Source organism: Aquarana catesbeiana, linkage group LG04 (assembly GCF_042186555.1).
Source record: "Aquarana catesbeiana isolate 2022-GZ linkage group LG04, ASM4218655v1, whole genome shotgun sequence".
NCBI classification, from domain to species: domain Eukaryota; kingdom Metazoa; phylum Chordata; class Amphibia; order Anura; family Ranidae; genus Aquarana; species Aquarana catesbeiana.
The window spans coordinates 248,179,239-248,191,412 of NC_133327.1; the positions used below are offsets into that span (position 1 = coordinate 248,179,239).

Below are 12,174 nucleotides of genomic sequence, written 5' to 3' on the forward strand. Positions count from 1 at the left end.
ACAAGCTTCTTTAATAGCTTTGAGAGATCTCCACAAACCTATATCCTCATCCTCTAAACTGACTGAAATCCCCATACCTGTTAATATCCTGACAAAAGCAATCCCCCACATGGTACTCCTTGATTGGCAAAACAAAGGCATTACTCACATCGCTGATCTGTTCTACAACAATTCCCTTAAGACCTTCGATACACTTAAAAGCGAACATGGCCTAGCTCCTACAGACTACTATAAATACTATCAAATTTCCCACTTTCTGGGATCTCTTAAAACACATGACATATATTTACATGACACAGCATGGCGATTCTACATATTGTCTACTGTGCCCTCTAAAGGGATATCCCTTTTCTACAATCTCCTCCAAAACAAACTCACCTTTATCAAATCTCCTCCCTATCAAAAATGGGAAGCAGACTTGGACAAAACCTACACACCTTTACAATGGCAATCTGCCCTTAGAACAATCTATAAAGCCTCCAGGTGTGTTAACCACTGGGAACTTTCCCCAAAAATAACACTGAAGTGGTACCTCATACCTTACCGCATGTCCAAAATATCCCAATCTAACTCCCCTCTATGCTGGAGAGACTGTGGTGGGGTGGGGAATATTATGCATGTGTTTTGGTCCTGTAAACACTTAACCAGCTTCTGGAATAGCATATTCAGGCAAATCTCCTCTATTACAGGAATCCTCAATTATCCAGATCCTGGGATGGCCCTATTAAACCTAGGTATTGAGAAATTCCCTCCATGCTTTTGCACAGTGATCACACATATGTTACATAGCTAGATCATTAATAACTAGACACTGGAAATCCAATATTGCACCTAATGTATCTGACGTTCTTGACGTGACGCAATTTCATTACACTTACGAATCCTGCATTATAGTATTAAGAAGAAATTTGACGAACCATTGAAGATATGGAGGGAATGGCTCAATATAGACCATTAATATGCCTGCTCTAAAAGAATTGTACTGATAACTATATCTCATCACAATAGCTTTTTCCTACCCAATTAATAGCTTTCTAAATGTCCATCTCATACCACCTTCACTGTATATTCATACCGACTCCCACAGTATTTTACTTCTAGATTTATGTTTTTCATTGTTTTTATTTCCACTTTGTTATTATTTTACTGAGTTACTTTTCTTTCTATATTAATAGTATGGTGGGATTACTCCCTGCATTTTTCTGTTATATATGAATGACTTTGTTAACCTGCCTTATGGCGTATACTCCTCCCCTTGTACTCATTATACACTTTTATATTCTGATTTGTATTGTTAAAACTTTCTCAATAAAAACAATATAAAAAAAAGTGTGTATATGTAATGACAGATCATGTGACACTTAGATTGCACATAGGTGGACATCATTTCACTAATTATGTGACTTCTGAAGGTAATTGGTTGAACCAGAGATTTTTATGGGCTTCATAAGGGGATGATTACTGTACATACGCACATCCCAATTATCAATGTTTTATTTCTGAAAAATTGTTTTATGTATATATTGCTCTAATTTCACTTCACCAACTTAGACTATTGTGTTCTGATGCATCACATATAATTCAGATAAAAAAAATATTGAACTAAAGGCTGTAATGTAACAAAATAGGTAAAAAGCCAAGGGGGTGAATACTTTTGCAAGGCACTGTATACTGGCACTGGTATACACCCCCCCCCCCCCCATTTTCTACAGAAGTATTGCAGAAATGACTTTCTTTCTTGATAGATAAGCCAGAAATACCGCTGTATCATTTGGGAGATGTTAATGGATATTTAGAAACTTCCCTAGATAAACATTCCCAAGTTTTGGTTTGCCCTTATTATAAAGGAAAGCCAATTTCTTATGGAGATTGGTTGGATAGATTTTTGGAGAATAAGCTACCAGAAAGAGCACCAATTTGCATGTTTCTCCAAGACTCATACATCTCCTTCTAGACTGGATTTATGTCTGGGAACCCCATTTACTGCTCCTTTGATAACCAATATACAATATGTCACTAGGAGTGATTCAGACCATTCACCATTGGTTATTTGGTTAAATGTTAAATCAGTACTTGTACCATGTAAACTTCCCTGGAAGATGAATGCCTACTGGCTAACCCTTATTATTTCACAAGAATCAATTAAAAATAAAATTCAGGATTTTTTTTCTACCGATCAGCAATTTCTAGACCCTCTAAGACAAAGGGAAACTTTTAAAGCATTTCTTAGAAGGGTGTCCTGTACCCCCTTAATGCAATGTCCTCTGCCCCCTTCACATCTTCCTCCCCAATATAGTGTCCTCTACCCCTCTATAGCAGTGTCCTCTGCCCCCCTCACCCCACAGTAGATTCCTCTGCCCCCTTCAAGCCCCTCCCACTGTAGTGTCCTCTCTCCCCCCATAGTAGTGTCCTGTACCCCCCAATGCAGTGTCCTCTGCCCCCTTCACATCTTCCTCCCCAATATAGTGTCCACTACCCCTCTATAACAGTGTCCTCTGCCCCCTCACCCCACAGTAGATTCCTCTGCCCCTTCACATCAGCCCCTCCCACTGTAGTGTCCTCTGCACCCCAATATTGTCCTGTACACCTCCAAAGCAGTGTCATCTGCCCCCTTCACATCAGCCCCCAACTGTAGTGCCCTCTACCCCCCTATAGAACTGTCCTTGGCTCCCCACAATGTGTCCTCTGTCCCTCTGCACCCTGAAAACAGCATCCTTTGCCTCCCCAAGCCCCAAAGCAATATCCTCTATCCCCCTCCAACAGTGTCTCCTCTGTCCCCTTCACATCATTCCCTCCACCCACATACACACACACACACACAACGCTGAGTAAATAGCACTTCCTACCTGTCAGCATGTGTACAGCAGAGCAGAGATCAGGGAAAAGCATAGTGATGGGTGGAAGACATGAACAGGAGCTACTGGAGTTAACATTTCATAATAGCAAGCTGGTGATTGGTTGCTAGGACCTCCTAGCAGCCAATCACTGAGGCATCTAGCACTATGCTGCCTCCCGCTCTCCGATCTGCTGTGAATAAGAGCAGCAGAGGCTGGGAGGAGAGAGAGCCATGTTCACGATCCACCTGTTGGCTACCCGTGGTGGATTGCGGTCGATGGCTTGCTGACCCTCACTTTAGATTATTGTTGATTAAATGTAATACCTCTTCTCTCTCATCTTAGTGAAAAAATTAAGCTTTGGAATAAGCTATGTTTGTCTCTAATTGGCAGGGCTAATCTATTTAAAATGATCCTTATGCCTCAACTGCTCTACTTTTTACATAATGCACCAGTTGTAATTCCACTGAGATATTTCAGGTAATTGACATCATATTTTGTTCCTTGCTGTGGCGAGATAAAGTGCCTAGGATTAAGTTGGAACATCTGCAGCACCCTACAGTTTAGGGGGGAGTGGCTCTTCCAAATCCCTGAGTATATTATATAGCAGCTCAGTTATAACACATGGTTGGAGGAAAGGTTTTATCTCCAAATATGTCTAATAGCCACTCTGACCCTACTCTTGTGGTAATATTACACTTTATAAAATGTAAATCTTTAACAGCAGGTCTTGAGTCTCTATCTTTGTGTAGATCTAACAAAAAGTTTCCCATGCGAAGACTTATGCAAAAGTATGAGAAAAAGCTAAGAAGCTGCAGAATGTTACTGGCTTTACTTTATACAGTCGGATATGGCTGAATGATCCATACTCTGAGCTAGCTAAGTTACAGTATAGTGGTAAATGGTCAGCATATGGTGTCACTCACCTACATCAGATTTTTGATATGAGTGAGCTTGTACCTTTTTCCACTCTTCAATCTCAATTTAATTTCTGGATAGTATGTATTTTTATTATCTGCAACTTAAACATGATATATTCTAAGGCCCTTCTACACTTTAGCATATGTCTCTTACACCCATTTTCAATTTAATGCAGAATATTACTACAACGGAGGGCTTTAAATCCAGGTGTTATACATTACTTCTGAAGGCATACTTGGATGACTATTCATGTAATGCTATGGTTAAATGGGAGGGAGATATGGGTATTATAGGCCCAGAACAGTGGGAGGGGGCTTTACAGTCTGCACAGATGAGCTCTATGAGTATGTCCCAGAGACTCTCCCAATTACAGTATCAATAATATTACATGTACACTAAACTCCATCCAAATTAAGCACCATGGGTCTACGGAAGTAATGGACATTTACTAGAATTCGCCAAAATCACGGAGACCTGATACATGTGCTCTGGCAATGCCCTAAGTTTAGTATAGATACTAGGGAGAAGTTATAAACATTATTAATGGCGCATTTTAAACTAATGTTAAATTAGACCCTAACAATGCCTTTTAGGCATATTGAGTGCTGTAGTTCCACAGATATCTATTAGACAGTCAGTTTATAGAAACTTATTCTGAAATATTGGAAAACAGAGACGACTACTTCAGAAGAGTGATAATGTAATTTGGGCACTACTCTGAAATATGAACACTTATTTTTTCAGCACCATGGCTGCTTTAATACATTTTGGGATTGATATCACTTGACATAAAGCTACATAGATAATCACAGGGCCTATAATGATAATGCTTTGTAGTTCCTTTTTTTTTTTTTTTTTTTTTAGGAGGTAAAGGCTGGTAAGTTTATCTCCATTAAAGTAATACTGTATATATGTACTGGTAATATGAGCTAAAAAGTATTTATGGATATTATACATGATTATGCACGCCCTGGAACGTTGTTAACTGTGGAAATAAAGACGTTTGTACATTTTGTAGTAAAAATTTTGTCTGCTTTAAAAAAAAAAAAAGACATTTTGTCTATTCTTTCATAAAGTCGTTTCCTTGTGTTAAATTCTTAAAAAAGCACAGATTAAGAGAATTAACTCTGCTTGATGTTTCTAAGGCACATAAATAGGAATTGCCCTCCATGACCAATTAGATCTTTTCAGCAATTTTTTCCAAGACATAGAACAAAATGTGGCCTCTCTACCCACCTCCATATGGCACTTGTATAAAACAATAACCAGTCTCCAACAATCCCCAACTGTAATTTCCACAAAGCAGAAAGATTACCATAAATGGCATAGGGCAAATACATCAGCATTTTTTTTGCATGTTGTTTGTATGTTCTCTTTCTGTTTGCAAGAATTTCTTTGCACAATATAATGGTGAGTTCACGGCTTCTGACTTTTGTCCCTTATCAGTGTGTTTGCTTATATTATGTTTGTGGGGACATTAGATTGTAAACTCCACTGAACAGGGGACACTGTGAATTCTGAATTCTCTGTGATGCTTTGCATAGTATGTTGGTGGTAAAACTCTGGGTTACTTTTTAATAGAACTCCATCAACTGTCATTATTTCCCACAGTAACTGCTTTTTGCCACTAGATGTTCTCAGTCTTCTAGGTTAAGTGATGCCCCACATCATACAATCTGGAAGACTAAGATGCACTGTGAGTTCAGGGTCTCCTGGATTAACCCCTGGGATGCATCACCACAGTGTCCTGCTTTTTTAGTGTAATGGTACATAGAACAGCACTGACATCTTCATGTTAACGCTCCTCTCTGCTACACTGAGGATCACCCACCACCAGAAGATCTAAAGAGAAGGACCCTCACTCCATGTGCTTGTCCTGAAGACATCTGGAAAAGGTAACTATATATATTGTACTATACGGTGTATATATATATATATATATATATATATATATATATATATATATATATATATATATATATATATATATATATATATATATATATAAACAAAATACTGGCTATTGGGCATGGGGGAGGGCATTTGACGAGTTGAACCTTAAATGGTCTCTATAGGAATTAAATATGGTAGATTTCACTGTTGATTCCCATCTTGCCTGTTTGTTCCAGCTTAGTAACTGACAAGGTGCCTATTCTTTTCATGATAATCAAGGAGTCTGCACCTTTAAGAACAAGTCAACCATGTTTTTCATATTCTTTCTTTACATATCCACTTTAAGACTGTAATTTTCCAGTAAATGTCAGTATTTTGTATCCATAATCACATTTCCCTCTTGATACTTTTGTGACACAATCTGATCTTTTAATGTAAACATTCAGCAGTCACATAACTGAAATACACAGATGAAATCAAGCTACATTCAGCTTTGAGAAAAACCTTGTCTACATACTGCAATGTTACTGTATGTCTTGCAAAGTGTCCTGAGGATTATCGATAGTCTGCGTACTGTCAACTTTCCTACTGTGTTTTTAAACAACTCTATACCAGTTATGTTTTGTCCTAGTCCCTTAATTGCTGCACACCTACATACAACATTCCATGTTCTTAATGTTCCACCATGACAAAAACTAACATTGAACATTCTACACTGTGTGCAATGGACTCTTCTAGAATAAATGCTTACAAAAACTCAGGTGAAAAATACTATTTATAAAATTATTGACCACACTATGCTTTTAGGGCCTATGCATAGACGAAAATTTAAATGTTTCCCCTCTTTTTTGGCTTATGTGTCTATGCATACATAGGCATTTAGAGGAGTTTAGAGGCAGGGGCATTTAGAGGCAGAAAAAAATTGTGCCAGAGCATCCAGGAGCAGCTAAGTTTTGGCAGTAAAACACCCTTGACGTATTTAAACGCATCTTGATGTACATAAATGCTAGGCTGTCAAATGCTTGATCGTTATTTCCTTTCAATAGCTAGAATTCTGGCTAATGAAATTAATTAACATCCAAGCGATTGACGCGCCTAAGCATGCCTAAACGCTTCTATAAGCATTTACACATGTTTACACACATCAAGAATGATTTCCTACAAAAACACTGCTGACAACAGAAAAGGCGTTTAGAAGAGGTTAGCTAAGGCCCTGTGTACATGGGGCCTTATATTGTCATATTCATTAGAGAGAGGAAGAAAGGTAAGTTTTAAGTCATGAATAGCAAAGCTTAAAATGAGATACAAAATAGTTTTTAGTTGAAGACAGCAAAATACTTTTAGGTGAAGACAGCTGCATTTTTTAAGCTATTTCCAGTAATGCAGTATTTCGAATCAGTACAATAGTAAACAATTTTTGTTTTTGTCCCAGTCATTTGTTTGCAAGTCATTTTGTTCTTCATCAGTATTGTCCTTGTCTTGATTTATTGTGAAACATTCCCAGAAGTGAGAAAGCTCCAGCAGCTGCTGTTACGAATCCAATAGCACTGATAGCTCTGTTTGCCTATAAGAAAATGTATATACTTCAAAACTTAATAAGAGGTTATTTGTAGACTGCAAAAACAGCCTTGATGTTTGACTTCTTATTCAATGACACACTTGGTACTGCATGTCAAAAGATAAAACCTATTACATCCTCAGTCACTCTGGGCTACTTGAGATACTGTAGTGTATCAAGCACCAGTCACAGGGGCACGTTCCTCCTCTCTGCAGCATTCAAGACTTGCTCACCTCCATGGGACATGAAGAGTAGGAATGAGGTTCAGGCTCCAGTCAAGCATGTTTGAGGTAAGCCCAACTCACATATAGTTCAAGGAAAGAGTGAACTAACGCTGCCATTTGATGCCATAGCAACAAACTAAAAATAATGCATTTTAAGGCATTTGAACTTAGGTCAGTTGGCTTAGAAAGGCCAATAATGGTGGTTTTTATTATGTGTCAGCCCTCAAACTATAAAAAAGGCTGGATCCTAAGCAGCCATCTTGACATTGTGTTTAGCAGTGATAGGGAAAACATAGTGTATGCTGCTGGTAAACTTGCATAGAGACAGATTAGGGTAGGACTTGTAGGCCCTGGTCTCTTGAGGGGTCTGTATTACCCCTTTATTACCAGGCAATTTTTCAGTTTCCATTGTTGTAATAGTATGATTGACAGTTACTCAGTAATGCAACCCCGTAACCAAATAAATTCTATTTTATATATATATATATTTTTTTTAAGCTAGAGCTTTGTTTTGATGGTATTTAATAACTCCTTTTTTTTAATTTTGTAATATATATACTTGTGTATATATATATATATATAATGTATGTATATATATATATATATATATATATATATATATATATATATATTTATATATTTTATATATATATATATATATATATATATATATATATATATATATATATATATATATATATATATATAATATATATATATATACCCTTTCTATTAAAATAAAAATGCCAGGACAGTGTGCACCCCAAGGTGATCTAACTTTTGGCTACAATTTTTTGGAAATGAAACATGCTGGTATTGAGGGGGTTAATGTTTGGATAACATACAATGTGTAGCTAAAGAAAAAGGAGGTAATGTGGAGGATAAAAAAGGCCAAATACATTATCATTGCTGCCAAAGGACAGAAAATGGATGAAATATCTACATTGAACAATAAAGTAGACAAAACCTGTTTTATGTAAGCCAGCAACAGAAGGAAAAAATACCATGAGTTCACAAATTTGAAAGCAATTATTTTGAAGGCAACTTGAATGTAACAAACCATTTCAATAATTACTTCTGCTCAGTTTTCTCCGAAATAAAGCGAGAAAGATCTATATATACAGATATATATATATATATATATATATATATATATATATATATATATAAATACACATTACTCTGCAAAAGTTTTCTATTTTAGAAATAGAATTGTTACTAGATTATGTTTTATCAATTAACAAAATGGAAAGTAAATGAACAGTAAATGAACAAAAGAGCAATCCAAATCAAATTAATATATGATGTGGCCACCTTTTGCCTTCAAAACAGCATCAGTTCTTCTACACACGGTTTTTGCAGGAACTCAGCACACATCTTTTGTAGATGTAGGCTGCCTCAAAAATAATCCCAGACAGACTCAATGATGTTGAGATCTGGGCTCTGTGAGGGCCAACCCTTCACTTCTTTGGCTGATTAGTGCATCTACGGTCCCCGATGTTGCCCATTTCTTTGTGCTTCTTCAAAAGAACTTGAACAGAACATCATAAAACCCTAGTCTGTGTTGAAATATTTGCCTGGGAGAGACCTTGCTGATGCATTATAACTACCTTGTGTCTTCCTGCTGTGCTTAGTCTTGCCATGGTGTATGACCTGTGACATGAAAGTCTTCCACAACCTCACCTTAGTAGCAAAGTTTAGCTGTTCCTCACCCAGTTTTAAGCCTCCTACACATCTGTTTTTTTCAGTTAATGACTGTGTATCAACCTACATATAAAATTGATGATCATTAGCACCTGCTTGGTATAATTGGTTAATCATACAAAATCCCTGATGTTGTGCAAGTGTACAAAGTGTACAAGTGTAAAAATCGAGCTGGTTTGAAGACAAAGGGTAGTCACACAAAATACTGATTTGATTTAGATTTTTTTTTCTGTTTACTCACTTTGCATTTTGTAAATTGATAAAAATAAACAATTAAAATATATATTGTTGAAAGCATTCTTACTTTACAACATTTCTTCAAAACTGCCTAAAACTTTAAATAAAAAAGGAAAAGAAATAGGGCAGACACGATGGACCACTTGGTCTTTTTTATGCCATCACTCTTCTATGTTTCCCCCTATGTGAAAGGTTAAAATACAGGTCAAATAGAGAAATACTATGAAAATGGAAGGGCTAACCCTTAAATGCTGCTGCTGATACCATGATTTAAGGCCTCGTTCACACCATGGTGCAGAGACATCAGTTTTTTCTGCATGCATTCTGCAAGGGCTCAAGAAAACAATGGTTCTCTATGTGCCCTGTTCACACCACAATGTGCAGATTTTTTTTTCTGCGCAGGAATCTGCAACGTGCATACAGTTTTCTGCACAGGAAAAAAAACTGACATAACATTAATATTAGTGTGAATAGGGCACATACGGTAACTGCCTCACATAAACTGATGTAAAACTGTTGTCTCTGCAAGTGAAATCTGCGTTGTTTTCCCATCAGTTTTCATGCAGGTATGGTGTGACCGAGCCTGTTCAGGAACTAATGAATGAGTTATTTATTAGTTCCCGTTTCCTCTCATTCCTCCATTGTTGGGAAGGGGAGAGCTCACAGATGTACAGGTTCACTGCACTCACTTCCCCATAGATAAAATTAAAGTTAGGCATACACCAGTTTGGCATATTATCTTTGTTCAAAACTGTTCTGGCGCTAGCCAATTAACACTTCTGCATCTTTTGTGGTATCCTCTTTTTGTAATAAAGGGCCAGAATATGATCTTTGTATATTGTAAGTTTAGGCTAGTTATAAATTGCTGAGTCCTCTGTAGTTTCATAACTCTTGCAGCAAAACCCCTACTTGTACTCTTTGTTTCTAGTACATTTCACACAATTATCCCTTATTAAAAATTCCCCCCTGTCTGCAAATTAAAATTTTCAGAGTATAACTTTTATCTTTGGGAGATTAGACCACATCAGGCTGTTGTTGCTGACAGTCTAATCAAGAACTGCACCTCAAGATTATTGCAAATCAGCTTCCTAGTCACAAATTCCCCCTGCTGTGATAAAGGCCCTCTCTGAAATGACACAAGTAGCAAGGCAGGCTGGCACTCTTAAGCACATATTGGGCCAATTCCAGCCAGTGGTACATCTTTGACACTCAGTAGTCCATAGATATAATCACTTGTAAGTGTTTTAGATACAGATTTTCTACCCCTGCTAGCAGGATTTGCTTGGCCAGGGCAGGGACAGCCTTGCAAGGCAAAAATAACAATAATACATTATGTAAACAATGTAAAAAAATGAATAAAAATAAAAAATGTTTTTTAAATATGTAACTATTGTGAAAAAAAATAAAGAATAAAAAAGGTAGTGGGGAAAATGGGAGGGAGGATGGTGAAATTCTATCCTGCTTCAGATACCACTGGCCTTTCAGTCCTTGATTAAGAAGACCTAACCTGGTTCTCTCTACACTTCAGACTTGGTCTTTTTTAGTATTAGATACATAAAGAAAAAAAAATGAAATGTAAAAAAACACATTTGTAAATATGTAAATAACAAAATAATAAAATAAATGTATCTAATGTTTGTTTTATCCCATAAAAAGAAGATTTGAGGACGGGCAGGATTCTACCTTCACTGTCTGTCCTTGACCCTGCATTTTGAAAGAGCAGGAAGAGTTTTCTAGTTTTGTATGGGGATAAAGTGGGGTTTAGGACTGGGATTTACTATTTTTAAAAAGGTGGTACTTAGATTGCAATCCTGTCCTTACCTATGTTTATTTCACCAGGAAGGAAGGGACAGCGTTACAAAATAAATAAATAAAATAAATAAATAATAAGTCAAAACGTAAATCTGTACATACAAAAACATAAAAAGCCTTTACCACTGTGTGCTGAACCTCTACTGCTCACTTTAGGCTTTGCTGACCTTTTTTTAATAAAGGGGAAGGGCGGGCAGTCTATGGCTGTAGGATTATGCAGTACATTTTCCTGTTGCCTGCTTTTCCTATTAAAATAAAAGAATTGTGCTCATGGAATCAGTGAATAGCGGCGAGCATGCTTTGGGATATTTGACATAGCAAACAATTATAGTGTATCACAAAGTGCCACTCTTAGATATTCATCAAAACTGTATGTTTCATGCATATCATAAACAATAGAAATTGAACAATTAGAGTCCACAAATTGTGAAATATTCCAAAAAATGTTAACATGCAGGAAATCCAAATAGAGGAGAATAAGGATGGGCGAATGGTTCGGCCCAAGCACAAGTTCGGGCCGAACAATGGCTGTTTGGAAGTTCTCTGAACAACCGAATTATAAGGGTCGTTTGACCATCTGTTCAGCCCGCCGAAACAACCACAATGCACTACACCACTGCATAGTGCATTGAAAGCCCTGATTGGCTGAAGGAATGAAAGTTTCACCCAATCAGGGCACAGAGCACTGTCAGAGCTATGATTGGACGCTGTCATGAGGACTGTATCCAATCATGACTCATTGCTCTTAATCCCATCCCACACCATAAAAGTATTCTTTCTATAGCCATTTATAGTGTGCTATTCTGATTCTATTGTCAGTAGAATATCAGTTTAGTGTGCATCTAGGGATAGTTTAGTGTGAGTGTAGTGAGACCATTTATCTTTACATTAGTATTAATGTAGGGATAGTTCAGTCATTGTGTGTGTAGTTCAACCATTCATCTTTACATTTGTGTGAATGTAGGGATAGTTCAGTCATTGTGAGTGTAGT

The 12,174-nt window shown here is 37.0% G+C and overlaps 1 protein-coding gene across 3 annotated transcripts in view; it reads right to left on the reverse strand.

Moving 5' to 3' along the window:
- Positions 1-5,826: 5,826 nt before the first annotated feature.
- PLAAT1 (phospholipase A and acyltransferase 1) overlaps positions 5,827-12,174 on the reverse strand; it is a 65,628-nt gene continuing 59,280 nt past the window's right edge. For 2 of the 3 annotated variants that reach the window (XM_073626378.1, XM_073626377.1), the window contains one exon: positions 5,832-7,212. In XM_073626378.1, the coding sequence (XP_073482479.1) occupies positions 7,111-7,212 (102 nt within the window). In that variant the 3' untranslated portion in view covers positions 5,832-7,110. Of the gene's footprint in view, positions 7,213-12,174 lie in introns of all 3 variants that reach the window. The other variant, XM_073626379.1, reaches the window with a different exon arrangement.